Source organism: Taeniopygia guttata, chromosome 25 (genome assembly GCF_048771995.1).
Source record: "Taeniopygia guttata chromosome 25, bTaeGut7.mat, whole genome shotgun sequence".
Taxonomy (NCBI): domain Eukaryota; kingdom Metazoa; phylum Chordata; class Aves; order Passeriformes; family Estrildidae; genus Taeniopygia; species Taeniopygia guttata.
This window is the reverse complement of record NC_133050.1, coordinates 5,401,174-5,427,873: the sequence shown is the minus strand read 5'-3', so window position 1 is coordinate 5,427,873 and position 26,700 is coordinate 5,401,174. Positions and strand designations below refer to the sequence as shown.

Genomic DNA, 26,700 nt, shown 5'->3' with positions numbered 1-26,700 from the left:
CTTTCTGCCAAGGGAAACTCCAAGGGGGAAATGCCAGAAACCAAAATTCTCAATGCTGCGTTGGGGAGGGGGACACACATGCAGCCTGCTACCACGGCTGCCCCCCAAGCCTCCTCCTGAGACCCCCCAAATCCACATAGCATGGGAAGCCAGAGCCAGGAGCACTCCTCTGGGATGGGTCAGGTGGGAGGGCTGAGACAGGAATGGGGATGCAGGGGTGGGGTGCGGGGATGGGATGCAAGGATAGGGTCTGGATCTGGAGGTGTTGCCAAAAACCGAGAGCACAACTGGGGTGAAGGTGAAGGGCCCCAATGTATTTATGGGGCACAGGAACGTGTCTGGAGAGGGGTTGGATGTACCACACGTGGGGCAGAGGGGTGCCCCTGCTCCTCCCGGGGTGGGGGTCGGTGGTGTGCGGGGTGAGGGGAGGCAGTGCCCACTCGTGTCCCGGTGCGGGGGTCTCGGGGTGCGCAGCCCCGTGTCCGTCCCTCAGGGTCTGTCGGGGCGGGGGGGCCGAGATGCAGCCGTAGCCATGGCGACGTGAGCCGGATGCGGGGCCGGGGGATGCTGCTCCCGCCCGCCCGCCGCAGGTCGGTACCGCCGCACCGCGACCGGGGCCGGGGGCGCCCGGGGGGCCCGAGGGGGGCTGGGGAGGCTCCGAGGGGGCGGCAGGTCGAGCGGGAAGGGGGAAGTCGCCATAGTGGGGTTGGGCTTGGGGGACCCCCAGTGCTGATGCTGCCAGCCGGCAACAAAGAGGCTGAGGTGCCGTCCCTGGGGAGACCCCCGGGACCCCCCGGTACCGCCCGCACTCCCTGCCTTCACATTCCTCCCCACCCCCCCATCCCCTATCTCCTGGGCACCCCTCCACACCTCCTGCACCCCTCAGCTCCCTCCTGTGCATCCTCCTCTCTCTTACCTGCACCCCCCAGCTCTCCCCACCCTTTGTAACGAACAACCCCATCGACACAATCGTCTCCCATTTCCTCTTGCGTACACCCCCCAAATTCCTCCCCTTCATCCTCCCATGCCCTTAGTGCAACCCCCCTCCTCCTTTGCCTTCCATCTCACACACACTCGCCCTGCTCTGGATCTCGGGGCTTCCCCCAGCCCCCCTTGGGTGTTGGGAGCATTCCTGCACCCCCCACACCACAGGGCTGCTCCTGGATGTGACTGGGCAGGGGACTGGAGTCCAGCTGCAGAGAAGGACCAACCTCTTCTCTGCTGTGGGAAACTGAGGCACGGGAAATGTCTGAGCAGCTGGCAGATCAGTGCCACAGCTCCACACCTGCCCTGCTCACCTTGCAAGGGCTGGGCCTGGCTCCATCCTGTGGCAGGTGATGTGCTCTTTGCAGGGAGTGTGTGTGTTCATTGACAGCACAATATTCCCTGGCTTAGAGGGAATCCTCCAGGAGGAGACCCAAGCAGGAGCAACGCCCATGAAGCCACAACTGTGGTCAACCCGAAAGCACCAGGGAAAACTGACCCACCCCAGTGTTGAGAGACCCTCGGTGGGACTCCCTCCCATGTCCTAAATCTTATATAGGCAGGCTGTAAATTACATTCCCCCACACCATGTCCCCAGAGCGCTGTGACCAGAGGACCCAAAAAAGAGGAGAGCCCAGGCTGAGAAGGGATTCTGGCTTCCCACGCTGTCAGAGCAGCGCGAGGCTGCTGTCACCTCACATCCTGTGTCAGCCCTGGCTCACGCTGGGGAACGCTGGCGGTTTTCCTCAGCCCCACCACAGCCTTCAGCCTCGCTGAGGAGCCTCTGCTCCCGTTTCCATCCCGCCTTCCCCCTCCGCGGCCTCGGTGGCTGTGGCCCAGGGCAGAACAATGCCTGGTCCAAGGCTCCGTGCAGCCCCGTCCCCCAGGCAGCCCTTTGCCAAGTGGGAAATCCGGGGCAGAGTAACCTACTTTCTGTGCTCACAAGGAGCTTCTGTCCCAGCCAAGCAAGGTGCTGAGCACAGCGCTGCCCTCCCGGGGCTCCATGTCCCGCTGGGCTGCTCTGGGGATGGGAGAGGCAGGTAAGGAGGCCCCAGCAGGGTGAGATGCTCCTCAGCCTTGTCCAGAGGGATATTGGGGTACCTCAGGTATGGCTCTCATCTTGAGGAGCTCCAGGGCTTTGGCTTTGGGGGGTTTCTTGCATACAGCCATCCCAGAGCAGCCTGGGGTTAAGGATGGAATCTCCAGGTAAATGGGTTCCTGGAACAGTTGCAGGGGCTTTGTGGGGGTGCCCCATGGGGCTGTTTGTGGGGAGCCATGCTCTGCCCTGGGGGGCTGATTTTTGGGGCGATGCCTGTTTTGGGGATGATACTCAGGCCTGCTGTTGACCCATAGAATCCACAGGAAAAATGCCATTGCGTTCCTCACCCCAAAGATTTCCCCAGCCAGCAAAGCCAAGCATCTGAGCACATCTTTCTCCCCCACATCGCCCTTTGGAGGAGCAGAGCTCCCCGGTTCCCATCCCAGCTGCCTCCGCCAGGCTTCGCTGCGTTCCCCGCGGGGTGCGAGGCAGGGGAGGCGGGCGCAGGCACCCACTGCCCCAACCTGCCGGGGCTCGTCCTCCTGCAGCAGGACTTTCAGGTTCCCGTAGTGCCGGGCTGGGCTGGGCTGGGCTGGGCTGGGCTGGGCCGGGCTGGGAGCCTGGCAGCGCGGCCCCGCTGCCGCCGGACCCGGGCATGGACCCACGGGACACGCGTGGCCACAGCCCCCGGGGCTCGGGCATCTGCCCGGTGCCCGTGCTGCAGCCGGGGAGATGAGCGGCTCTGTCCTCGCCCACCAGAGAGGTAATGGGGCAGCAAAGGGGTCCTGGGGACCGTGAGGTTCTGCAGATGGGGCTCTTCCCCCAGTGCTTCTGGCATCAGCTGCAGAAAGAGCCGCAAGAAGGGGCTTCCCGTGTGTGTCCCCCCCATTTTGGGGACGCTCTGATAACTGATGGAGAGGACAGAGGAATAATCCCTGATGGGGATGGGCTCTGAGGCTCTTGGGGCAAAGCCTCTGTACGCTGTGCCGGGGTTCCGTGCAGGACCCCTCACCTCTGGGTGAGGGGAAACCTCTGCCTGTGCCCCCCAGGGCGAGGGGACATCTCTGGGTGCCGATGTAGCAGTGGGAAGTTCGTGCCCAAACTGGGGGGGTCATGTGGGGCTCGAGGTGCCGTCCCCCGCCCCCTTGCCGGGTGCTGCTTCCCCGTCTGGTTTCCGCCGGGTGCAGTGACACGCAGCCCGGCAGCGTGTGCCCTCAGCCTCGGCCTCTCCGCAGGGATGCTGGTGGGACCCTCGTGGGGCGCATCCCTGCCGCCCCCCGCCATGCCCACCGCCCTTCGGCTGCTCTGCGGGGTGGTGGTGCCCGCTGCCCTGCTCTGCGCAGAGCCCCTGCCCCGCCTCGCCTTCCCCAGCGGTGAGTACGGCCCCGGGAAGGGCTGGGGCAGCTGGGGAGGGGGGTACACAGCCTCTGTGTCCATCCCCAGGGCTGAGCATCCAGCATCAGGAACCATGGCGTGCCCCCCATCATATCCCCACCCCGCCCCATCACTGACCCTCCCGTGGGGGATGTGATGGGGGATGAGAGTAGATGAGGCTGCTTGGCACCCCAACACCCAATGGGCCAGATCCTACAGTGATTTTGTCACCCTGCTGGCACCCAGGGTCTGCTCAGGGTCACCCTGGGGGGACAAAAAGCTGCCTCTGGAAGAGACAGGGCACAGCATGTCCAGCTGGAAGGCAAAGCAGGAGATTGGAGGGGCTGTGATGTGGCAATGGGGCTGCGAGAGGGTCTGTGTGCCATGGCAGGGTCAAGCCTTTCCAGTCCTGACTGCACTGTCACTTCCTTTTCCCCATGCAGCCGTGCCCAAAATTGCAAAAACCCTCTGGTTTTGGTGTCTGCTGGGGATGAATGAGAACCTGCAGTCCCTGGCTGTGCCTGAGGGCACCCTGGGGGCTGGTGATGTCCCCCAGCCTGGCACCTCGGGGCTTGTAATCCCTCCGAGGTGGCACCCCGGGGCAGTGCATCCCCCAAACAGAGCACTACCCTTGGCCACGGCACCAAAGCATCACAGGCACAGCTCTGGGGGAAAATGCCCCCCATTTCTGGCGGTCTGCAGCTTGGGGATGCTCAGCTCTTGCAGTAGGAGCTGCATGGGTCAGTGGGAGGTGGGAACCTGGAGGGTGAAGGGGTGATGGTGGTGTGGGCGCTGAAGGGGAAGAGCTGCACCCCATTTCCTGTGTGGGATGAGCCTCAGTGGCAGCCGCTGCCACATCCGCACACCAATGACGGTGCTGGGGTGTGTGTGTGACCCCCGGCCTCCCTCACCCCTCTGCTCCTGCCAGGGGACCCCCGGCGGACCCTCACCCACTTCAGCCAGGACAACATCTCCCATTACGACATCTTCCTCCTGGATGAGAGCGAGGAGGAGCTGTACGTGGGGGCACGCGACTGGCTGCTGGCCCTCACTGTTGGCACCCCTGGCAGCATCCGTGCCAAAGCCTCGGTGAGCAGCCACCCCTTTTGGGGAGGTGGGGGAGGGAGGTGCCTCTGCTGTGTTTCAGTCTCCCTGTGGGGCTGGGCTCAACAGCCCAGCGACATCTTCATTCCCTTTGCAGATAATGTGGGGAGCCACAGATGAGAAAACCTCTGAATGTGCTTTTAAGAAGAAGAGCCAAGAGGTGAGATGGCCCTGTGGGGGGCTCAGGGATCCCACAAAGCTACTGGGGTGCTCATCACCCAGTTCTGCTCTTTCCTCCTCAGACTGAGTGCTTCAACTTCATCCGAGTCCTGGTGGCCCTGAACCAGACCCACCTCTACGTCTGTGGGACCTATGCCTTCAGCCCCGCGTGCACCTACATTGTGAGTGTCCCCCCCGGGCAGGCCCCTGGGGTCTCTGGGCAGGCTGTGGTGTTGCTGTGAGGACCCACAAAATACGGGCCCAGAAGTGAGTTGCATCCCCAGGATGTGGGTGGTGGGTGTCCCCCCCAAGGGACATCTTTGTGTCCCATCTGCTAAAGGAGCCCTTGGTGATTCTCACTCAGCTGCCAGCAACTCTTCCTCTGGCAGGGAAACCCCAGTTTTGGGTCCCCTCAGGTGGCTCCAGGCTCTCTGTCCCTGCCTCAGTTTCCTCCATGATGAGCACGTGGTGGGGACTGCCACTCCCCAGAATGAAAATGAGGGAAGGTGACAGGAGCTGGGTACCCCCAGCATCCTCTGTCATCATCCCTGCACTCACCTTGAAGACATGGGCCACCCTATGTCTGCAAGGTATTCCACAGTCATTCCCTACAGATTTGGCATTTTTCTCCCCTTTTCTACAGCACCTGGAAAACTTCACACTGGTGCCCAGTGGCAGAGGACAGCCCTTCCTGGACGGGAAGGGCCAGTGCCCCTTTGATCCCAAGCACACTTACACGGCCCTGCTGGTGGGTGAGTATGGTGCCAGCGGCCTCGCAGGTGGGCTCCCATCTCTGGGATGGAATGGAGGGTGAGGGTGGGGGGTCCTCACCGCGGCTCAGCCCCCGCTGTGTCCCTGGGCAGATGGGGAGCTCTACGCTGGCACCATGAACAACTTCCAGGGCAACGAGCCCATCATCTCCCGCTCGCTGGGCACCCGCACGCTGCTCAAGACTGACGCCTTCCTCCGCTGGCTCTCGGGTGAGCAAGGGAAGCTCCTGGGCAGGATTCCTGGGGAGGGGCCTGCAGCCCCCCCATGGCTCCAGCTTCTCACTCACCTGTGCCTGTAGCCGACGCCGCCTTCGTGGCCTCCTTCAGCATACCTGAGGATGACAAGGTCTACTTCTTCTTCGAGGAGACAGCGGACGAGTTCGACTTCTTTGAGAAGCTCCTGGTGCCACGGGTGGCCCGTGTCTGCAAGGTGTGACAGCAGGGAATGATGGTGGGCTACAGTGGGGGTACAGCAGTGGGGGATGATGATGATGATGATGGAGACAATGGGATAGGAACAATGACGGGAGACAATAATGGGGATGATGGTTTTACTGTGATCAGCAGATGGTAGGGGATGTCCCCTCCTTTATGGCAGGGGACAAAGGGGTTTTGTCATCTTGGTGATTGGCACCCTCTGGCTCCCGCAGAGCGATGTAGGGGGGGAAAAGTTGCTGCAGAAGAAGTGGACAACATTCCTGAAGGCACAGCTGGTGTGCTCCCAGACTGGGCACTTCCCCTTCAACGTCATCCACCACGCCTTTGCCCTGCTGCGCCACGACGGCCGCGCCGACTTCTACGCAGTGTTCACCTCGCAGTGGTGAGTGCCCAGGGGTGTGGGGGAGCTCCGGGGGCCTGTGCCCTGCCACTGCCCACCTGGCTGTCCCTCCCTGCAGGCAGGCGGGCAGGGCGGGCAGCGCCGCCGTCTGTGCCTACAGACAGGAGGATCTGGAGAAGGTCTTCGAGGGCAAGTACAAGGAGCTGAACAAGGAGAGCTCTCGCTGGACTGTCTACAGTGGGCCTGACATGAGTCCCCGGCCTGGCAGTGTGAGTGCTGCCCGCTCAGGGGGACTGGACGTTCCAGGGGACAACGCTGGTCCCCAAGAGATGGGGTCTGTCTATCCCCGGTGATGCAGCACATCCTCCCCTCCCGTGCCTCAGTTTCCCACACCAGCACAGACCCCTCTCTCCCCCCACAGTGCTCCATGGGTGCCTCCTCGGACAAAGCCCTCTCCTTCATGAAGGACCATTTCCTGATGGACGGGAAGGTGTCCCCCATGCGGGGACAGCCTCTCCTGGTGAAGTCAGATGTCACCTACACGCGCATCACCGTGCACGAGACTCGCGGCGTGTCGGGGACCGCGTATCGTGTCATGTTCCTGGCCACAGGTGGGGTGATGGGGGGGGCACACAGGGTCACCCATCTGACCCTCCCCTTGGCTCCAAAGCCTCAGCCATGTCCCCTGTGCCCCACAGCCGATGGTCTCCTGCACAAGGCAGTGGAGCTGTCTGGGGGTGCCCACATCGTGGAGAGCATCCAGCTGTTTGCAAAGCCAGAGCCAGTGAAGAACCTGCTGTTGGCACCAGGGAAGGTAGGGCAGGTGTGACCACCGGGCACCCAGCAGCCACCCAGTGCCACCCCCGGGGCGAGGGGAGGCTCAGCCCTGCACCGCTCCCTCCCCAGGGCATCCTCTACGTGGGCTACTCCAGAGGCGTCCTGCAGGTCCCGCTGGCCAACTGCAGCCTGCACCGGAGCTGCGCCGAGTGCGTGCTGGCACGGGACCCTTACTGCGCCTGGCACAGCCCCGAGGGCTCCTGCCTGCCCGCCCGCCTCGCCACCGCCACCGAGAGCAGGTGAGCAGCGGGCCGAGAGCGGGAGGGGTGTGGGGGTCACTGGGATGCTGACCCCGCTCTCCCACTCCACACAGGAGTGCGTGGCTGCAGGACATCGAGACAGGGAGCCCGGGCACCTCGTGCCAGCGTGGGAGGAGCGCAGCCATGCCCCGATCCTGGGGGGCACCGGAGGATCCCGCTGTACAGGGTTGAGTATGGGAGCACAGCGGGGTGGGGTACACGGGGTGGGATGGGGCACACAGGGTGGGACGGGGCGCACGGGGTGGGATGGGGCACACGGGGTGGGATGGGGCACACGGGGTGGGATGGGGCACACGGGGTGCACCACATCACCCTGTCCTCCACCCCCACAGGGCTCAGCCCCCGGCTGAACGCCGTGGTGCCCCTGCCGTGCCCCCGCCGCTCTGCGCTGGCCACCTACAGCTGGCAGCAGCCCAGCGGTGCCCGGGGGCACACGGTGCTGCAGCCCGACCACACGCTGGTGGTCATCGCGCAGCGGGGCACGGCCGGCACCTACACGTGCCAGGCCACGGAGAACGGCTACACCTGGACCGTGGCGCAGTACCAGCTGCGGGACTCCGGCGGGGACGGGCCGGACAGGGGCACCCCCCGGTCCTACTGGCTGGAGTTTGTCACGGTGACCGTGCTGCTGGCCGTGACGCTGACCGTGGCCGCCTGCCTGGCCCTCCTCACCTACCGCGACCAGCTCCGGGCTCGCAGCAAGGTGAGGGGCTGCAGCACGCCCCACAGCCCCCCGGCCCGCCCACGGGAGAAGGTGCCCCTCAACGGGGGCACCGGAGAGCCCCCGGCACCTGGAGCTGCCACGGAGGAAGAGGAGGAGGATGAAGGATCCCAGGCTTGCTGCCTTCAGCTCGATGGGGACATCGACGTGGACAACAACCGGCTCCACGTGGCAGCCGGGGACAGAGCGTGACGCTGCCAGCGGGGCAGGGAGAGCCTGGGGAGGGGGTGTGGGGAGGGGGGTGAATGTGAAGGGGTTTGGTTTTGTTTTATTTAATACACCTGTTTTAACCTAAGGCTCACATCCTGGGGCTGAGGGTGGGATGGGGGCGTGGATGGGACAAGAGGATGGGATGGGGAGAGAGTGGAGGGTGAAAAAGGTCATGGGGACGGGCAAAGGATGTGGCACAACCCCGTGGGGCGGGGATGGCTGGAAATGGTGGACACTGACACCGATATTACCCCAGGGAACAAACCCAGGTTCCATAAAATCCTCCCCGAGGGCCAAGCTGTGCCCAGTGGGCTCCATCAGCCAGGCCCGTGGGCACCCCCCAGCACTGCCACCTCCCCTCGGTGCTGCTGCATGACCCCAAGTGGCAGAGCCCCCCTTGTCCCTGTGTCCCCCACCCCGTGTCCCACGCCTTGGGTCTGCCCTTGGAAAGCCAAACCAGCTGTACATTGCCCTGCTCTGCTTTTTTATTAAAAAAGGAAAAATCAACGCCTTGCATTGCTGGGGAGGCCCGGGCCAGGGGAACACGCGTGAACACGTGGGTGTGCAGATACACACGTGGGTGTGCAGGGACACACGTGGGTGTGCAGGGACGCGGGTGGGTGTGCAGGGACATGTGTGGGTGTGCAGGGACACACGTGTGAGTGTGCAGGGACACGTGTGAGTGTGCAGGGACACGCGTGGGTGTGCAGGGACAGGGGTGGATGTGCAGGGACACACGTGGGCGTGCAGGGACACACGTGGGTGTGCAGGGACACGTGTGAGTGTGCAGGGACACATGTGGGTGTGCAGGGACACGTGTGAGTGTGCAGGGACACATGTGGGTGTGCAGGGACACGGGTGGGTGTGCAAGGACACGGGTGGGCGTGCAGGGACATGTGTGAGTGTGCAGGGACACGGGTGGGTGTGCAGGGACGCATGTGGGTGTGCAGGGACATGTGTGAGTGTGCAGGGAAACACGTGGGTGTGCAGGGACACGGGTGGGTGTGCAGGGACACGGGTGGGTGTGCAGGGACACACGTGGGTGTGCAGGGACACAGGTGGGTGTGCAGGGACACACGTGGGCGTGCAGGGACACACGTGGGCGTGCAGGGACACGCGTTCCTGTGCAGGGTGTATGCACATAAAGGGGCACAGAGTGCCGGGAGTGCGGGACAGCTCTCTCACACCCGCCCATCACTCCGTCCCGTGGGTGCATCCGTGCTGTTGTCCCCTTCTGGCACGCCCCGGCCTCCCCAGCACGCAGAGCCCGCACGCAGCGCTGAGGGACACTGGCCCTTTAAGAGCCGTAATTCGGCGCGGTCCCTTTAAGGCGCCCCTCCCGCCGCCCTCTTTACTGCGGGCCGGAAGCGCGCGGGCACTTCCGGTGCGACCTCTGCCCGGTGCCAAGATGGCGGCGGCGGCCGGGCGCTGACGCCGCCGGTCACTTCCGGCGGGGAGCGGCCATGGCGCGGCGGGGCCGTCCCGGCCCGTGGCTCTCGGGGCTCCCTCCCGCCGCCGTGAGGTGAGGGGCTGCCGGGGCCGGGGCCGGGGACAGGCCTGGCCGGGGTCTGCAGCGGTGCGGCACAGCCCGACGGTGGCGGCCCGGCGCCGGTGCGGGCGGCGGCGGCGGCTGAGCGGGGCCCGGGCAGGTGTGGAGCAGCGCGGCTGGACGGGAGGACGGCAGCGGGGGAGAGGGGGCGGCTGGCGAGGGGTGGGGTGCGGGGTTGGTGTGAGACCCCTTGAAGAACCCGGGAGGAAGGACCCGGGAGGAAGAACCGGGGCAGAGGGGACGGGCCCGGAGCCGCTCGGCGCGGGGCAGGCGGGACAGGGCTCGAACCCCGCGGGGAAAGCAGCTGCAGGGTCCGGGGACCCTCCTCAGGACAGACACCGGAGCCCTCCCCGGGGTGGATGGGGAGCCGGAGCCCCCCGGAGGTACCGCCGGCTTGGGGACAGCGGGGACAGCCCCGGCACACGGAGCGGCGGGGCGGGGGACGCGCCTGGCCCGGCGGTGACCTTGAGCGGACCGGGCCGTGCCGCCGTTCGGTGCCCCCGGGCCGTGCCGCCGTTCGGTGCCCCCGGGCCGTGCCGCCGTTCGGTGTCCCCGGGCTGTGCCGCCGTTCGGTGTCCCCGGGCCGTGCCGCCGTTCGGTGTCCCCGGGCTGTGCCGCCGTTCGGTGTCCCCGGGCCGTGCCACGTTCGGTGTCCCGGAGCCGTGCCGCCGTTCGGTGTCCGGAGCCGTGCCGCCGTTCGGTGTCCCCGGGCACGGCCGAGCTGCTGCGGCGGGAGCGGTGCTGCCACCGGAGAGCCGCTGCCACAGCGGAGCCGCGGCTGTCCCCAGAGCTGCCAGGGCCGGGTCCGAGCAGCGCTCCCTCCTGTGCCGGGTCCGGGTTCTGGCCCTCCGCGGGCTGGGGTTAGGAGCGAAGTGCGCGTTGGCTCAGCTCGGGGAGAGTGAGCTGGATGTGGGGTTAGCTCAGCTCAGTGCGATGGATGTGGGGTTAGCTGAGCTCGGTGGGATGGATGTGGGGTTAGCTGAGCTCGGTGGGATGGATGTGGAACTCGGTGGGATGGATGTGGGTTAGCTGAGCTCGGTGGGATGGATGTGCAGCTCGGTGAGGTGGATGTGGGTTAGCTGAGCTCGGTGGGATGGATGTGCAGCTCGGTGAGGTGGATGTGGGTTAGCTGAGCTCGGTGGGATGGCTGTGCAGCTCGGTGGGATGGCTGTGCAGCTCGGTGGGATGGCTGTGCAGCTCAGTGGGATGGATGTGCAGCTCGGTGGGATGGATTTGGGGTTAGCTGAGCTCGGTGGGATGGATGTGGGGTTAGCTGAGCTCAGTGAGGTGGATGTGGAGCTCGGTGGGATGGATGTGGGGTTAGCTGAGCTCAGTGAGGTGGATGTGGAGCTCGGTGGGATGGATGTGGGGTTAGCTCAGCTCGGTGGGATGGATGTGGGGTTAGCTGAGCTCAGTGAGGTGGATGTGGTGTTAGCTCACCTCGGTGACGTGGATGTGGGTTAGCTGAGCTCGGTGGGATGGATGTGGAGCCCAGTGGGATGGATGTGGAGCTTGGTGAGGTGGATGTGGCATTAGCTGAGCTCAGTGAGGTGGATGTGGAGCTCGGTGGGATGGATGTGCAGCTCGGTGTGATGGATTTGGGGTTAGCTGAGCTCAGTGAGGTGGATGTGCAGCTCGGTGAGGTGGATGTGGCGTTAGCTGAGCTCGGAGGGATGGATGTGGAACTCGGTGGGATGGATTTGGGGTTAGCTGAGCTCAGTGGGATGGATGTGCAGCTCGGTGGGATGGATGTGCAGCTCGGTCAGCTGACTGTGGCGTTAGCTGAGCTCGGTGGGATGGATGTGGCATTAGCTGAGCTCGGTGAGGTGGATGTGGTGTTAGCTCACCTCAGTGAGGTGGATGTGGGTTAGCTGAGCTCGGTGAGGTGGATGTGGTGTTAGCTCACCTCGGTGAGCTGAGTGTGGCGTTAGCTGAGCTCGGTGAGCTGCTCCCGGTGCCGGTAACACCGAGGTCAAGGTTCCATCCCGGATGGGCCGTTCACATTCACTCCAGAGCTGTCCCTGCTGGGCCCTGTCCAGCTCAGGCTGTGGTGTGATTCTGTGCTGGAGGAGGTGCCCAGCAGCCTGGGGCTGACTGCAGATGGTTCCCAGGCGGGTGCTGAGGCATTAGCATGCCAGGCAGGGCACATCCCTGCCCGGGCACACAAAGGCCCTGTCTGTGTCTGCCAGAGAATCGTCTTTAGCTCCAGCTGCAGCAGCGAGTGCTTTGGGGACCAGACTGACAGGGTGGCATTAAAGGGCATGAACTGGGGGGTTTACACCGAGTTCTGTGTGTAGGAGACTGAGGCTGTGCCCAGATGAGAGAGCAGGAGAAGGGACGCCCTGCTCAGTACCCCCCTGCTTGGATTTCCAGGCAGAAGTTCAAGAAATGCTGTTTTGTGTGTGGTGGGAAGGAACCACTGAGGGTGCTTTTGGCAGGAAGCTGCTCCAAAGTTTAAGGATGTGTGAGCTGTGGTGTGCTTGTACCTTGCTTTGGAGGGCAGGTCAATTCTTAGGAGATGTAGATGGATTACTTTTATATCAGTCTCCCTAAAATCCCTTGAAAGATCATCAAAGAGTTGCTTGATGAGTGTGATGGGATCCCTGCCCTAAGCAAGGCCATGGTCTAAATTTCTGGAAGATTAAATGCTCTGAGCAAAACTCTTTGTGTTGGCAGCATAAGAATTGCAGCCGTGCTGGAGCTGCAGCATCCCTGGAGCTGCCAGGATCCCTTCCTCCTTCCACACAGGAGGGACTTGGAGTGCCTCAGAGCCGTGGGGTCAAAGTGACTTTGTCCAACTCAGATCCTGAATGAGAGGAGTTATTGGTGAGAGTCCAGAGGAAGTATAGCTGTTTCCTCAAGAAGTTGTGGCTGAAATTCTAAACCCAAAGCACTAGAGCACCTAAAACTAAATAAAGATCAAGGAATTATTATTGTTGTTGTTGTTTTGTTTTCCATATTGCAGTAATAAGGATGTTTTTTGCAGGCAGCCCTTCCCTTTCCTTTGTGGGGAGCTCAGTTCCATCCCTGGCTGGCAGAGGAATTTGGAGTATGGACTAAACCCTCAGGCTTCACCAGGGAATCATATTGGCTAGACTCTATTTTAATTTTTTTAATTAAATATTAAGCTAGTGGGACTCTAGCTGTGTTTTCATAGATGCTGTGCACAGATAATTCTTGTGCAGGAAGCTTTGTGTGTCACATCATGTCAATATTAGCAAACCCACTAAGGCTGTAATTGTAACTAAAGCAGTCCAGGCTTTGCTTAGCCAGGCTGGGGTGTTTGTTGTGCCTTAACTACCAAGGCAATTGGCTGGCAGGGTGAAGTGTAGCTCTCTTTACAATGGTAAAAAGGTGTTTTTTGGGGGTGTTTTTAATTCCCCTGTCCATCTGCAGGAGCTGTGGTAGCCTGTAATGCCATTTGCTCCTGTTCAGCAAATATTTTGTTGGCCAACTGGCATTGAAATGGTCACTTAATATGACACCCACCCTGATCTGCCTTCATTTCATAACTGTAACTTCTTCTCTGTGCCAGAGGTAAACAACTTCCAGTTGTTTTGTTACTGTGTTTCTAACAGAATGTCTCTGGCCTGCGTGAGATTTTCATGAATTCTGAAGTGTTGAGACATTTCCCTAAGAGTCCAGACTGGTTTGGGTTGGAAGGGACCTTAAAGCCCATTTCATCCCACCCCTGCCATGGCAGGGACACCTTCCACTGTCCCAGGTTGCCCCAAGCCCTGTCCAGCCTGACCTTGGACACATCCAGGGATCCAGGGGCAGCCACAGCTGCTCTGGGCACCCTGTGCCAGGGCCTGCCCACCCTCATGAGGAACAATTCCTTCCCAATATCCATCTAACCCTGCTCTTGGTCAGTGGGAAGCCATTCCATCTGTCCTGTCACTCCAGGCTCTTGTCCCAAGGGCCTCTCCCTTGGAGCTCCTTTAGGCACTGATGTTATGGCTTGGTAATGTAAGGTGTCCCCAAATCAGTGTGTGGTGGTGACTGCCCATCCCTTGGAGTTCTCACTTGGTGAATCTGTTTTCAGATCAAGGTTTTGTCTCCCTTGTTCCTGTTCCTGCTTCTTGCTCTAGCTCTGCTCTCCAGCAATTCAGCTCGTGCCTTGGCACACACTTCCAGTGCCTGGAATACAAGTTGTGATCCAGCTGCAGTCAAGCCTTTCCCAAAAGTTCAGCCACCCAACACCCCAGGGTGTTTTTAATTTGATGTGAAAGTAAGTCCTTACCAGCAGTGAACTGGTCCATGTTGTTTTGGGTGATTCTCTGAGCTGTGCTTCTCCTGCTGCCTGGCCTTGTGTGTCGGTTCCCTTAGCCCAAGCTTGGTTAATCACGCAGAAAGTTAATTTACTAATTACAGCAGCTGAAAGTAGCAGGAGCCTGGTTGTGGAGAAGCAGTTAGTGCCTGCTGGGTGATGAGCTGCAGCAACTGGGGCTGGAGGAGGCTGAACTACCCCTCCCTCCTCATCTTCCCCATTCCTGGTGCCCTGAGCACAGCCAGCAGTGAAGGGAGGTTATCAGATCAGGAGTGTTGGAAGGGAGGGTGAACTTTGCTCGTGTAGCTGACAAGCAGCTCAACAGAGAGATCCCCAGCTGTCATTTAACCCCTTCTTTTCAGCATCTTGGTCATCAGTGTGGAGACCCTACATGGCTGTCTTGCCTTGTTTTCCCATTGTTGTTCTTTTCACCTTCTCATCACCCTCCAGCTTTAGGAAGATAAGAATGGAAGTGCCCAAAGAAATGGGTCTAATTCATGCAGGGAATCTAGGAACACAAAAGGATTTGTCACTTTCTTCTTTGTACAGATCCTGGAACTGAAAAGTCACGTCCTGACACCTGGGAGCCTCACAGGCTTGGAATGACTGGGGAGAAGCTGCTTTGGTTGGCCATCCCTGATCTTGCGTGTCCTTTAAAAGGTGTGTGTGCTGCTGGAGTGGTGCCAGTCTGCTTCTGAAGGCATGGGAGCTTTGCTTTTCCACAGAGCAGTCTGGGCTGTGGTGAGAGCTGCTGCTGGAGCTCAGAAAACAGCCTCAGTAACATGAGAAGGTGTCACCATCAGCCACACGGTAGGGCCCTGCCTCTGGAGGTTACATCCCTCTGCTGGGCCAGCACAATGCTGTGCAGGGGTTTGCTGTGTGCTCCAGGAGAGTCAGCCAGGCTGGAGGTGATGTGGGCGGTTGTAGCGAGCGGGGCTTTGTCCTCTACCCAAGGGGTCTCTCATTTCAGGTGCCAGCACTTGCAGTCAAGGCTGGAAGGCTGGGCCTGGATCTGCTCTGCACCTTTGAGGGAGATCTGGACCCCTCCTGCCTGACCCCAGGGAGCCATGGAGGACAAACGGAACATCCCCATCATCGAGTGGGAGCACCTGGACAAAAGGAAATTCTACGTGTTTGGGATTTGCATGACTATGATGATCCGGGTGAGCGTTTACCCCTTCACGCTCATCCGCACGCGGCTGCAGGTTCAGAAGGGCAAGAGCCTGTACAACGGGACGTTTGATGCCTTTGTGAAAATCCTGCGGACAGAAGGGGCGGCCGGGCTCTACCGTGGCTTCTTGGTCAACACCTTCACCCTGATCTCAGGGCAGTGCTACGTGACCACGTACGAGCTCACTCGGAAGTACGTGTCGCGGTACAACAACAACAACGCCGTCAAGTCCCTGGTGGCCGGTGGCTCGGCCTCCCTGGTGGCCCAGAGCATCACGGTGCCCATCGATGTCATCTCCCAGCACCTCATGATGCAGAGGAAGGGGGAAAGCATGGGCAGGTTCAAGGTGCAGAACCAGGATGGCAAGCGTCTGCTGGTCTTTGGCCAAACCAAGGACATCATTGTACAGATTTTCAAGGCTGACGGTTTTAGAGGCTTCTACAGGGGTTATGTGGCCTCGCTGCTCACTTATATTCCCAACAGTGCGGTCTGGTGGCCCTTCTACCACTTCTATGCTGGTAAGTGAAAGGAGGCTTGAAATGTCTCTTATCCCAGGAGAGCCAGAAGCCCCTCGGATGGACTCTTGACACTGTGGATTCAGCGTGATTTGCTTTCTCTCTGGGGGTGGGAGCAGAATCCGTCCTGAACTAAGCAGCCACATCTGGTTGTGTGGGAATTCTGCAGATGTTGGGTGGAAGTTTAACAGAGCAGAGGTGTTTCAATACAGAACAAGGGGTCCAAGTGCTATAGGACTTCAAACTGGATGGCTCCAGGCAAGTGGGGCTTCAAGCATCTGCTTTAACTTTCTCTTCCACTAATCCCAAATAGTGCCTTCTCCACGGGAGTGAGGAAGGCAGAGTTTTGGAGCCACCATGTAAGTACAGTTCATCTTTCAGTTCATGTGAGTTCAGGCATCTCATATATGGCAAAGGGACTTTTAGAGCCACAAATCTCATGGCAAAACCAACAGGCAGAGACAAGGGCCAAATCTTCCCTGGATTTCTGTCACGTGTTGCTTCAGTTTTGGTAACTTTAAAATTGGCACTGAGTCTTGTGATGGAAAACTGCACTCAGTAGAAAGTTCTTTCTCCCTAGCTCAGTTGTCACACTCCTTAGGGTGTTTCCAAAAGGCTAAAGGTGTTGGCCAACTAAGGTTTACTTCCACCTCTGATGATCCTTTAGATTTCTGCCATGCAGCTTTGCACATGGTTTTTAGGCCTCTAGTTACCTAATTTCTGCTAAAAGGTGGTGGTAATGAGCAATTTTGGTTTTGCTCTACTGGGCCTAAAGTACATCTTGGAGGTCAAGATGCACCTTTCCTTCAAAATCCAGAGGTCTCAAAGGTCCTGTGTACTTTCCAGAGTTCTGGTAGCTAGAGGAAGCATTGGTGCTGCATTTAAATGGCAGTGGCAGCTTGGCATGTTGGTCTGTACTTTGTGGGAGTGCTCCCATCAGTCTCCATGTCAACAGTTTATAAGACCAAAACCCGGTGTACAAACTGTAAGATTTTCATGCCAAAAGGCCTTAAAGGAGGGCATGTAAGAAAATGCAGTTGATATGGAGAGACCAGAGCTCTCAGCTTCCAGGTGTTTGCTCTTTCCCCGTCTTCTCAGTGGACATTGAGATGATGGGAAACAAGCCCCAGCTGTCAATGAATCTGCTTTGGGTGCATTTCCCAGTCCACTGATCCTGGAGCAGCAGCAGGGGTCACTGAACCCTCCTCAGGTTCAAAGGACACTGCTGGCCCTGATTCCAGGCAGTGTTCAAGGTCTCAACCAGAGCTGCTTCCTTCCCTCATGCCAGACAGGCTTCCTCATCGTCCAAAACACGGGGCTTTGAACATTCCTCTGTCCAACTTTAACCAGTGAAAGTGTGGGAGAGTCAAATCCTATTGGCCAGGCAGCAGGAGCAGAGTGAGGAAATCTGGGATGAGCACTACATGGTGCTTTCCTCCTTAGGGATACCAGGGTATCTCGTAGGCAGTGCCCAGTAGTGACAGCTTTCTGCACAGATCTCTGCAGACACCTTCCACTGGAGCCTTGTCTTAAGGCTTCCTCCACCTTCTAAAGAGGGTGGGTATTTTCGTGCTCTGTTTTGGGGATGTGGAAGCTTATTCTGTCCAATTTGCCCCACTGGCCTGGAAGCCAGAGTGGCAGCGATGGGAGGCTGTGGGACAAGGCATGGGGAGTGTACTGGAGCCACCAGTGTGGTGAGTCCTGCTCCCTGTGCTGTGCCAGCTTCTGGTTGGTGTGGGAAGCACCACTTTGAGACTCTGTGGGAGGAGCTGGCAGGCTGTAAATCAGGATTCTGCCCACTGCACATCAGCTGGAGTTAGGGGGTGGAGTTAAGGAAATGATGAGCATCCACTGAACGTTTCCTCTCTCTCCTGTTCCCAGAACAGCTTTCGAGTTTGACTCCTAAAGACTGTCCCCACCTCCTTCTGCAAGCGATATCAGGGCCCCTTGCGGCTGCCACAGCTTCCACCCTCACCAACCCCATGGATGTGGTGAGGGCTCGGGTCCAGGTAAGAGCTCAGCGTGCTTGCCACAGTGCAGGGTGGGGTTCAGCCTGGGCTCTCATCTCTGTGCTTTCAGGTGAGCTGCTTCCCTGCTCTCCTGGGCCTTTCATCCTAGGTAGAAGCTGCTTAATTTGCCCTCAGCATTAGCAAGAGGAGCCCAGGGAGCAAGGCTGGCAGTGCCAGCCTGGCCTGCTCAGACAGGCTTTCCCTTCAGAAAGGGAGAGCTGCTGCCTCCTGCTGCCTCCTTAGGACTTTGTGCTTTTTTTGCTGCCCTCCTCAGGGAGTTCTGCAGACTAGATCAAGGCTGTTGGAGTGGCTGATCTGTCGTCTCCAGAGTGTTCAGTCGCAGCAGAGCCCCAGTGCAGCTCGGTATGGAGTCTGGCAGCTCTGTCAATGTTTGTTCTGGCATTGCAGGTGGAAGGCAAGAGCTCCATCATTCTCACCTTCAAGCAGCTCATTGCAGAGGAAGGTCCCTGGGGGCTGACCAAAGGCCTCTCTGCCCGCATCATTTCGGCCACTCCTTCCACCATCGTCATCGTGGTGGGCTACGAAACGCTGAAGAAGCTGAGCCTGCGCCCGGAGCTGGTGGACTCGAGGCACTGGTAGAGGCAGCTGGTGGAGGAGAACCTTCCTGTGAACTCTGAGTTTGGTCTGTTGCAGGGGAGAGCCTGGGATGTGTCGCAGCTGCTGTGCCTTTGTCTCTGGCTGGTTTCACAGCACAAGGCGGATGCAAAAGCAACTGCACCTCTTTAGATTTGAGTGTCATGCAACGGTCTGCTGCTGGTTTTGCTTAAACTGTGACCTTTGGCAGTGCTCTTTGCCTGGAACAGTCCATTCAAGGTGTGTGAATGCATCCTGGCAAGTTATTAATTCCTTTTTTTTTAAATTAAAGACTTACTGGCTTAAGCAAAAAGCCAATTTATTGTCTTTAAATTATTTTCATCTTTGCCAAACTTCCAAGGAGACTCACAGCCTGCAGCAGGACCCTCTGCTGGGATGTCTCCAGTGGCAGTTGTGCTGTGGGAAGCTGGAAGCAGAAAATAGACAAGTGACTTTCTCCAATTACCTGCTTTTATTTCTAGAAGATGTGAGACAAGAGTAACCTGGAATCACTTCAGACCTGATTTCCTGCGTTTTGAGTAGATCTACATACTTGTTTTGTATATTCTTGGAAAATGTTCCCCGCTCTCATCCTCCAAACAGCAAGTGGCTGATAGCAAGTCGGGAGTTGAGCTGGCTGTTTGGAATTAGCTGATGGCGGTTTTGACACCTAACTTGTGTTTTTAATCTGTTGTAATTTATTTTTTTTTTTATTTTAGGGAAGCTTATTCTGATTTCTGGAGAACTGAATGGTTGTCCTGTGGCCTTGTTCAGTGTGTCAATCCTGCATGTTCAGAGTGGCTGTGGCCACTTCCCACCTTAGCTAGTTTAAGCCCAGAAATGCAGTTTAGAAGTGTTTGATCGTGGTGCTGCCAGCAGCTGGATGAGAACTGAATGGGCTTTGAGCTATAATTAGATGGGACGTGAGGAAGGAAAAGCCTTGTGCTGGCTTTTGATCCGGTTCAAACCTGACAGGCATGCTTACATTGAATAAGAAGTGGTGGTTCACTTAATGAGTTTAAATTCTGCTCATCCAGTTTGGGAAGGGCAAGGATAATGTTTTGCACAATTGCTGGATCAGAAGCCTGAGCTATGCTCTGTGTATTTTACCAGGTGAAAACTTCAGGGGGATGAAACCAGAGGCTGCTTTTTGGGGAGGGGAGGGGAGGGAGGGGATTGTTTGACTGCACTCTGCTGCTCTTGGTGGTTGAGATTTGTCTTTCATGCTGCCAGCCCACACGTGGTGCTCATCTCGGGGGGGTTTGGGGTGCACGTCCACACAACAGGGTGCACCACCCCATTCCCCTTCTGCCATATCCAGGAATTTTGGTTGAGGTGTTGATCCTGCTGACCTGTGGCTGTTGCTGGGCTCCACTTGGCTGTCTCTTCCCGAGGGGACTCACCAAGTGTGGCTCTGCTCTTCGTCCCTGCTGGAGATGGAGGGTGCTGAAGCTGCTGCTGAGGAGGGAGAGGCTTCTCTGCTAAGGGCAGAGCTTGATTCTAAGGGGCAATGCTGTGATGGGGCTGTGGGTGAGTCGTCAGAGCCCTCTTCATCCCATTTTTGTTTCCTGCAGTGCTCAGAAAAAAGGCACTGGATGCTGGAGCCACTGGTGGAATTGTTGGATCAGCACCTTCTGCACCTGCTCTGCTCTCGTGTTTGTTGATTAAAAGTTGACACCACTCTGCTCTCACTCTAATAATAGATTTTGCTCTGAAAAGCAGAACAACAGAACCCCAAATCACAAGGCAGCAGGATGTTAACACCAATATCAACAGGAACAATAACGATCAACCTCTGCCAGGTGCAGCAGGGCCAGTCCCAGTGTGCAGAACAGGGGGGCAGAAGCACCGGTGTGGGGAGACACTGTCAAACTTAATGTTCCTCTCGTAACCAGCAACGTTCCTTGACAACTAATAAACGTGAGAGACCTTCCGTTTGGTGCCTGCATTTCAAAGCACATGAGCCTCCACACCAGGGGAGGCTGCTGCTTTTTGTCGTGTCACAGAAAGGGTTTCACCCTTAGCTTTTCATCTCTAACTTTGCTGCTTCTTTTCTCCTTGAATTCTTCAGGCTCGATCGTTTTGTTTCACTAAAAGCCGCTGGGGGGCAGGGCGGCCATTTCCAGGGAGGGAAGGACGCTTTGTCACTGTGAAAAACGTTAATTATTTGATTTTTTAAATTTTTAAAAGTTTAATAATAATAATTTTATTATTAAAATAGTAATATAATTAGAGTAATAAAATTTAAAGTTAGGATAATTATAAGATAATAAAAAGTGAAGAATTATGGACGTCTGGATGCTCCCAGACACTAAGTCACGAAAAGCATACTTTGTGAACAAAGGAATGACCTTAAAAGCAACAGCCTGTTGCATATTCATATATCCTTCATGGTTATGCATACATTCTATTTAAAACAACTCTGTTTCTTGTATGTCAACTGTTTCCTTTCATTTCCATGGCGTCTTTGAGTCTGAGCAAGGCCTGAAGAAATTAGCTTCTTCTGATAAGAAAACTGTAAATTCCTGTTTTCTGGAAGATTTAGGTATTACTCGAAGCAAGTATCTCATTTCTTAAAAAACCCTTCACGTAGCAGAGTTTCTATTTTAACATTATGTTGGAACCTAAAACTCTGTTTAAGATACTACTTAAGAGAATTAATACAGCATCACTTTCTAACTTCACACATATATTCATTGCAACATTTGCGAAAAGCCAAATCATAAAATACGTATTTTTCACAGTCACGCTGCTTCGCTTCGGGGCCGGTTTTTGTCACGGTTCGGTTCGGTTCGGACCGGGAGCGCCGGGCGGGGCGGCCCCGCCGAGCGGCACAAACGCTTCCCGCGCGTTCTTCCCTTCCCGCGCTCCTTTCCCTTCCCGCGCTCCTTTCCCTTCCCGCGCGTTCTTCCCGCGCTCCCTTCCCGCGCTCCCTGTCCGCACTCCCTTCCCGCGCTCTCTTCCCGCGCACCTTTCCCGCGCTCCCTTCCCGCGCTCCCTTCCCGCGCTCCCTTCCCTTTCCGCGCTCCCTTCCCTTCTCGCGCTCTCTTCTCTTCCCGCGCTCCCTTCCCTTCCCGCGCTCCCTTCCCGCGCGTTCTTCCTGCGCTCCCTTCCCTTCCCGCGCTCCCTTCCCGCGCGTTCTTCCTGCGCTCCCTTCCCTTCCCGCGCTCCCTTCCCGCGCTCCTTTCCCGCGCTCCCTTCCCTTCCCGCGCTCCCTTCCCTTCCCTTCCCTTCCCTTCCCTTCCCTTCCCTTCCCTTCCCTTCCCTTCCCTTCCCTTCCCTTCCCTTCCCTTCCCTTCCCTTCCCTTCCCTTCCCTTCCCTTCCCTTCCCTTCCCTTCCCTTCCCTTCCCTTCCCTTCCCTTCCCGCGCGTTCTTCCCGCGCGTTCTTCCCGCGCGTTCTTCCCGCGCTCCTTTCCCTTCCCGCGCTCCTTTCCCGCGCGTTCTTCCCGCGCTCCCTTCCCGCGCTCTCTTCCTTTCCCGCGCTCCCTTCCCGCACTCTCTTCCCTTCCCTTCCCGCGCTCCCTTCCTTTCCCGCGCGTTCTTCCCGCGCTCCTTTCCCGCGCCGGCGGCCGGGGGCGGGGCCTCGAGCCGCGGCCATGGCGGCGGCGGCGGGCGGCGGTGGCGGCGGGGCCGATGGCGGCACGGAGGGCGGCACGGAGGGCAGCGAGGGCAGCCCGGCCCCGTCGGCGGCCCCGGGGCGCGGCCAGGTGTTCAGCACCGTGGTGGACACGTTCCTGCAGAAGTTGGTGACCGCCGCGAGGTGAGGCGGGGAGGGATCCCCGAGCCCGGTCCCAACCGTGCCGTGACCCCGCGGCCACCGGAACAGCCCCGTGGGCCCGTCCCGATCCTGCCCCTCCTTGCAGCTACCAGAGGTTTGTCAGCTGCTACCGCTGCGTCTACAAACTGCAGCCGCAGCTGACCCGGAGCATCTACGATCAGTTCATCTCCCAGCTACAGGCGTGCGTGAAGGTGAACGGGGGAGCGACCGGGGGGCTGCGGAGGGGTTTGGAGTGTCTAAAAGGGGTTCAAAGCCGCGGGAAAAGCGCTGAACGGTTTGATATTAAGGGCAGCAAATACATTTCCTAAATGGCAAAAGCAGAAAGCTGAGGCTGCTCTCCAGAGTTTTGTCTTTCCCAGAAAATGCTGTAGGATCGTTCAGGTTGGTAAAACACCACAGGGACTATCGAGTCCAAGGATTTCCCCACCACCAGACCATGTCCCCAAGTGCCACATCCACACATGTGTTAAACACCCTCAGGAATGACGATTCCCAGGGTGAGGGCTCTTCTCCCAGGACAAAGTGGAAGGAATTTGGGTAAGGGATGGACTGACAAGGGGGAATGGCTTCCTCCTGCCAGAGGGCAGGGTTGGGTGGGATATTGGGAAGGAATTCTTCCCTGTGAGGGTGCTGAGGCCCTGACACAGGTGCCCAGAGAAGCTGTGGCTGCCCCTGGATCCCTGAAAGAATTTAAATCCAGGTTGGACAGGGCTTGGAGCAACGTGGTCTAGTGGAAGGCAGAACGAGATGTGCTTAAAGGTCCCTTTGAACCCAGATAATTCCCTGGTTCCATGACCAGCAAAGGCTCACGAGCAGAGTGGTGCCTGTGTTTGTTCACCGTGTGTCTTTCCTTCACAGGAGGAGATCCAGGAGGTGAAAAATGAAGGGAATCTGGAGGAGCTCTTCAGTTCCCTGGATAAGATCGTGGAGGAGGCGAAGGACCGGGAAGAGCCAGCGTGGTATGGATGGCCAGGGGTGGGGGTCCTGTTCCTACAAGGGAACAGGCAGTTCCTGGGTGATGTTGGGTGTCCTGTTGGCCTCATGCCGCAAGGGAGGGTCTGAAAGCTGCTGTGTCTTTACAGCAATGTCACTGGGCCTAAAACACACAAAAATCAGTTTAACCTGTGCTTCTCTGGGCACAGGATCCATTTCCATTCACTTCCTTAGTGCAGGGAGGTCAGTGCCACTGGGATGGGGGGTGATCCAAAGGGCTGATGGGGTGTTTTGGGCACAGCCCCTGTCCAACAGCAGAGTCCCTCTGCGTGCTCTGTGTCCCTGCCTCGGGGCCGAGCAGACACTGCAGGTTGAGCAGGTTGATTGTGACCAGAAGCAGAGGATTCTGTGTTCTGTGCTGGGGGGGTGAATGACATCCTGTCTGTTCCAATACCCGTGTGGGGTCAGGCTCGGGAGGAGCTCCCTGCTCAGTTCCCTGTGCCAGAGGAGGCTGTGGGAGCCCCAGGGTGATCCCAGCAGGGTGGGCCCGTGCCGGGTGGGATCTCTGATCCCTGATATCTGATCTCTGATCTCTGATCCCTGCTCCCTGCGCTGCTGCTGACCCGTGCCCAGGCGGCCCAGCGGGATCCCGGAGCAGGACGTGCGCAGCGACCTGCTGCCCTACCTGCTGCAGCACCGCGCCCACCTGCGCAGGGCGCTGCGCGACAGGGAGCAGCGCAGCAGCGCGGCAGCGGAGGCCGTGCTGGCGGGCAGGGACAGGATTGCAGAGCTGCAGCAGCTGATCCAGGCTCGCCAACAGGCCTGGCAGGTAAAAACAGATTGGAACGAACCAGCCCGGCCCAAACCAACCCCAACTGACCCAACCCAAACCGAACCAACCCAAACTGAACCAACCCAAACCGAACTGACCCAACCCAAATCATCCAACCCAAACCGAACCAACCCAAACCATCCCAACCCAAACCAACCCCAACTGGCCCAACCCAAATCATCCAACCCAAACCGAACCAACCCAAACCATCCCAACCCAAACCAACCCCAACTGACCCAACCCAAATCATCCCAACCCAAACCAACCCCAACTGACCCAACCCAAATCATCCCAGCCCAAACCGAACCAACCCAAACCAAACTGACCCAAACCGAACCAACCCAAACCAAACTGACCCAACCCAAATCATCCCAGCCCAAACCAACCCCAACCGACCCAACCCAAATCATCCCAGCCCAAACCGAACCAACCCAACCTAAACTGACCCAACCCAAATCATCCCAAACCGAACCAACCCCAACCCAACTGACCCAACCCAAATCATCCCAACCCAAATCATCCCAACCCAAACCAAACCATTCCAAACCAAACCGACCCAAATCATCCCAACGCAAATCATCCCAAACCAAACCAACCCAAACCGAACCAACCCAAACCAAACTGACCCAACCCAACCCAAATCATCCCAACCCAAACCAAACCATCCCGAACCGATCCAAATCATCCCAACCCAAACCGAACCAACCCAAACCAAACTGACCCAACCCAAATCATCCCAACACAAACCAAACCATCCCAACCCAAACCAACCCAACCCCAACTGACCCAACCCAAACCATCCCAACCAAAATCAAACCATCCCAAACCAAACCGACCCAAATCATCCCAACCCAAACCAAACCAACCCAACCCAAACTGAACCAAACTGACCCAACCCAAATCAAATCAAATCAAATCAATCCACCCAAACCAAACCAGCCCAGCCCAAATCAAACCAAACCCAAACCAGCCCAGCCTAACCCAAACCAACCCAACGTGAACCAAATTGACCCAACCCAAATCAACCCAACCCAGCCCAAACCAAACCAATCCAAATCATACCAAACCAAACTGATCCACCCAAATCAACCCAACCCAAACCAAACCAAACTAAATCAAACCAAACCAGACCAGACCAGACCAGAACCAACCCAACTCAAATAAAACCAAACCAAAACCAACTCAACCCACATGAAACCAATCCAAACCAAACCAACCCAAACCAAACCAACCTCACAGCACCCACTGGAGCGGGGCTCAGTGGGGCCTGCAATGATTTCCAAACCCTCCACTTCTCCAGCACCTCCCCAGCAGCCAAGTCCTGCTGAAACTTTAGGTGTGGACAGTGTCTCTGGAGGTCTCAGGTGCTTTTCCCTGTGCCGTGGGTGGGATGTGGAATGGTCCCAGGGGACAGCAGTGTGTGACATGCTCAGCTCGCATTCAGCCCTGAGTGTGGTAGAGGGGAGAAGCATCATGCTGAGGTCTGTGGGTTGTGTTCCTTCCAGGCAAGCAGTAAGGAGCAACGAGAACTCATCATGACATTCCAGGAGCCCCAGTGAGGCCACAGATGTCCCACAGGCTCTGCTGAGACAGTTCAGTGTCCCAAAGCACTGATGGGACAAGGTGTGTGCAGAACCCAAACTGAGAATTACCCCATCAGGCCACTGGAGATGCAGAGGGACTGAAACAGCTGCTGGACTGGCACGGTTTGATCAGATTTGGTGCAGAAACAAAAAACCATTGAGATCTTTGGAAATGGATGGCAATTCCTTATTTCCTACTTAGCTAGACAGTGGAATGTCACAAAGTGTGTCTGTGCTCTCATCTGCTCCACTCAGTGCTGTGACAGGCCTGATTTCAGTTCCCAAAGCCACATTTGGGGTTTTGTAGCTGTTTCAGCTGTTCATTAGACAAAATTCAGTGCCTTAAGCCAGGCTGTGCCCAGGTCTGAGGAGCCCATAAGGAGCACGAGTGGGTCACAGCCAACACTCCTGCCTGTGCTTGCAGGCTCATTCAGTCTCCCTGTGTTCAGACCCTGCCTGTTGCAGATGTGGCAGCAGCTGCTGCACCAAGTTCTCGTTCCCATTCATCCTGTTCTCCAAGTTGTTTTCTAGCCTTGGTCCCCTCCCAGCAGCCTGAGGTATCTGGGGATCTGTGCAGAGGTTGGAACGGCCCTGCCTCTGCTTTGTGGGTTTGTTCCACAGGGTTTTAATGTTTTTCTAGAGCCAGACTGGTTTTCCCCACCCAGAGTTGTTTGTTGCTGCCTTGTTTGTTTGTGGACTGGGGAAGCAAAGGCTCCCAGGCCGTCCCTGGCTGAGCCCCACCAGTGACGTGTGCCTGCAGCGTGGACAGGCTGTTCATGGGGCTGGGCAGGGAGTGAGGAAGGTTCCCTGGGCTGAGTCTGGGCTGCTGGTGCCCTGGTCTGTACCCAAAGGAGAGGCCCTGTGCTGGGACACGCTGGGGAGGGGCAGTGGCCACTCGTGCCCCAGCCTCTGTAAGCAATTGGAGCTGCACAGTGGCTGCAGCAATTCCCCTCTGCCTCCCCTCGCTCTGCTGGAATCTCAATAAATTGGGGCTGTTGTTCCAGCTTGGCTCCCGCTGTGTTCTTGGCTCACATCCTCTGTATTTATGGCTTTGTCTGACAAAGGCTCTGGTTCAGCAGTTCTGTCCACCCTCTGCCCCAAAGCCTCCAGTTCCGCTTTTCGAGACAGGGCTGGGATTAGGATCAAAAGAGGAATGTTCCTCAGGGGCTCCGACTGCCCCGTGGCAGGGAGGAGCTGTGTGGGGACCCAGGCCCAGCTCACCGTCCCCA

General features: G+C 57.9%; 3 protein-coding genes across 10 annotated transcripts; all 3 read left to right on the top strand.

Annotated features, from left to right (window-relative positions):
• The first annotated feature begins 446 nt into the window (after window positions 1-446).
• On the top strand, window positions 447-8,743 carry SEMA4A (semaphorin 4A). Of its 5 annotated transcripts, none has more exons than XM_030291594.4 (15): window positions 447-590; window positions 3,259-3,396; window positions 4,357-4,486; window positions 4,599-4,661; window positions 4,744-4,842; window positions 5,304-5,412; window positions 5,524-5,640; window positions 5,730-5,860; window positions 6,081-6,250; window positions 6,327-6,477; window positions 6,630-6,819; window positions 6,907-7,022; window positions 7,115-7,284; window positions 7,359-7,471; window positions 7,638-8,321. In XM_030291594.4, the coding sequence occupies exons 1-15, from the start codon at window positions 550-552 to the stop codon at window positions 8,216-8,218; spliced, it is 2,319 nt and encodes a 772-aa protein (XP_030147454.4). In that variant the 5' UTR covers window positions 447-549; the 3' UTR covers window positions 8,219-8,321. The 5 variants fall into 5 exon arrangements, with proteins under 5 accessions (XP_030147454.4, XP_030147455.4, XP_030147452.4 ...); XM_030291595.4 differs by having other exon boundaries at window positions 454-590; window positions 4,326-4,486; window positions 7,638-8,743; XM_030291592.4 differs by lacking the exon at window positions 447-590 and adding an exon at window positions 1,819-2,024.
• An 853-nt stretch (window positions 8,744-9,596) lies between these two features.
• On the top strand, window positions 9,597-20,277 carry SLC25A44 (solute carrier family 25 member 44). Of its 4 annotated transcripts, XM_030291414.4 has the most exons (6): window positions 9,598-9,758; window positions 13,831-14,016; window positions 14,605-14,715; window positions 15,026-15,744; window positions 17,623-17,750; window positions 18,159-20,277. In XM_030291414.4, the coding sequence occupies exons 4-6, from the start codon at window positions 15,123-15,125 to the stop codon at window positions 18,348-18,350; spliced, it is 942 nt and encodes a 313-aa protein (XP_030147274.1). In that variant the 5' UTR covers window positions 9,598-9,758; window positions 13,831-14,016; window positions 14,605-14,715; window positions 15,026-15,122; the 3' UTR covers window positions 18,351-20,277. The 4 variants fall into 4 exon arrangements, with proteins under 4 accessions (XP_030147275.1, XP_030147274.1, XP_030147272.1 ...); XM_030291412.4 differs by lacking the exon at window positions 13,831-14,016; XM_030291413.4 differs by lacking the exon at window positions 13,831-14,016 and having other exon boundaries at window positions 9,746-9,885.
• A 1,664-nt stretch (window positions 20,278-21,941) lies between these two features.
• Window positions 21,942-26,474, top strand: PMF1 (polyamine modulated factor 1). Its single transcript, XM_030291167.4, has 5 exons — window positions 21,942-22,105; window positions 22,209-22,314; window positions 22,982-23,082; window positions 23,690-23,885; window positions 25,394-26,474. The coding sequence occupies exons 1-5, from the start codon at window positions 21,942-21,944 to the stop codon at window positions 25,445-25,447; spliced, it is 621 nt and encodes a 206-aa protein (XP_030147027.4). The 3' UTR covers window positions 25,448-26,474.
• Window positions 26,475-26,700: the final 226 nt, after the last annotated feature.

Bases quoted from the DNA above. Each gene is read 5' to 3' on its own strand.
- SLC25A44 (XM_030291415.4), top strand. From the start codon at position 15,123: ATGGAGGACAAACGGAACATCCCCATCATCGAGTGGGAGCACCTGGAC. The intron at 15,745-17,622 runs GTAAGTGAAAGG...TCCTGTTCCCAG, and splicing joins CTTCTACCACTTCTATGCTG to AACAGCTTTCGAGTTTGACT. The intron at 17,751-18,158 runs GTAAGAGCTCAG...CTGGCATTGCAG, and splicing joins TGGTGAGGGCTCGGGTCCAG to GTGGAAGGCAAGAGCTCCAT.
- SEMA4A (XM_030291592.4), top strand. From the start codon at position 1,834: ATGCCTGGTCCAAGGCTCCGTGCAGCCCCGTCCCCCAGGCAGCCCTTT. The intron at 7,023-7,114 runs GTAGGGCAGGTG...CTCCCTCCCCAG, and splicing joins TGCTGTTGGCACCAGGGAAG to GGCATCCTCTACGTGGGCTA. The intron at 7,472-7,637 runs GTTGAGTATGGG...CCACCCCCACAG, and splicing joins GGAGGATCCCGCTGTACAGG to GGCTCAGCCCCCGGCTGAAC.
- PMF1 (XM_030291167.4), top strand. From the start codon at position 21,942: ATGGCGGCGGCGGCGGGCGGCGGTGGCGGCGGGGCCGATGGCGGCACG. The intron at 23,083-23,689 runs GTATGGATGGCC...ACCCGTGCCCAG, and splicing joins GACCGGGAAGAGCCAGCGTG to GCGGCCCAGCGGGATCCCGG. The intron at 23,886-25,393 runs GTAAAAACAGAT...TGTTCCTTCCAG, and splicing joins CTCGCCAACAGGCCTGGCAG to GCAAGCAGTAAGGAGCAACG.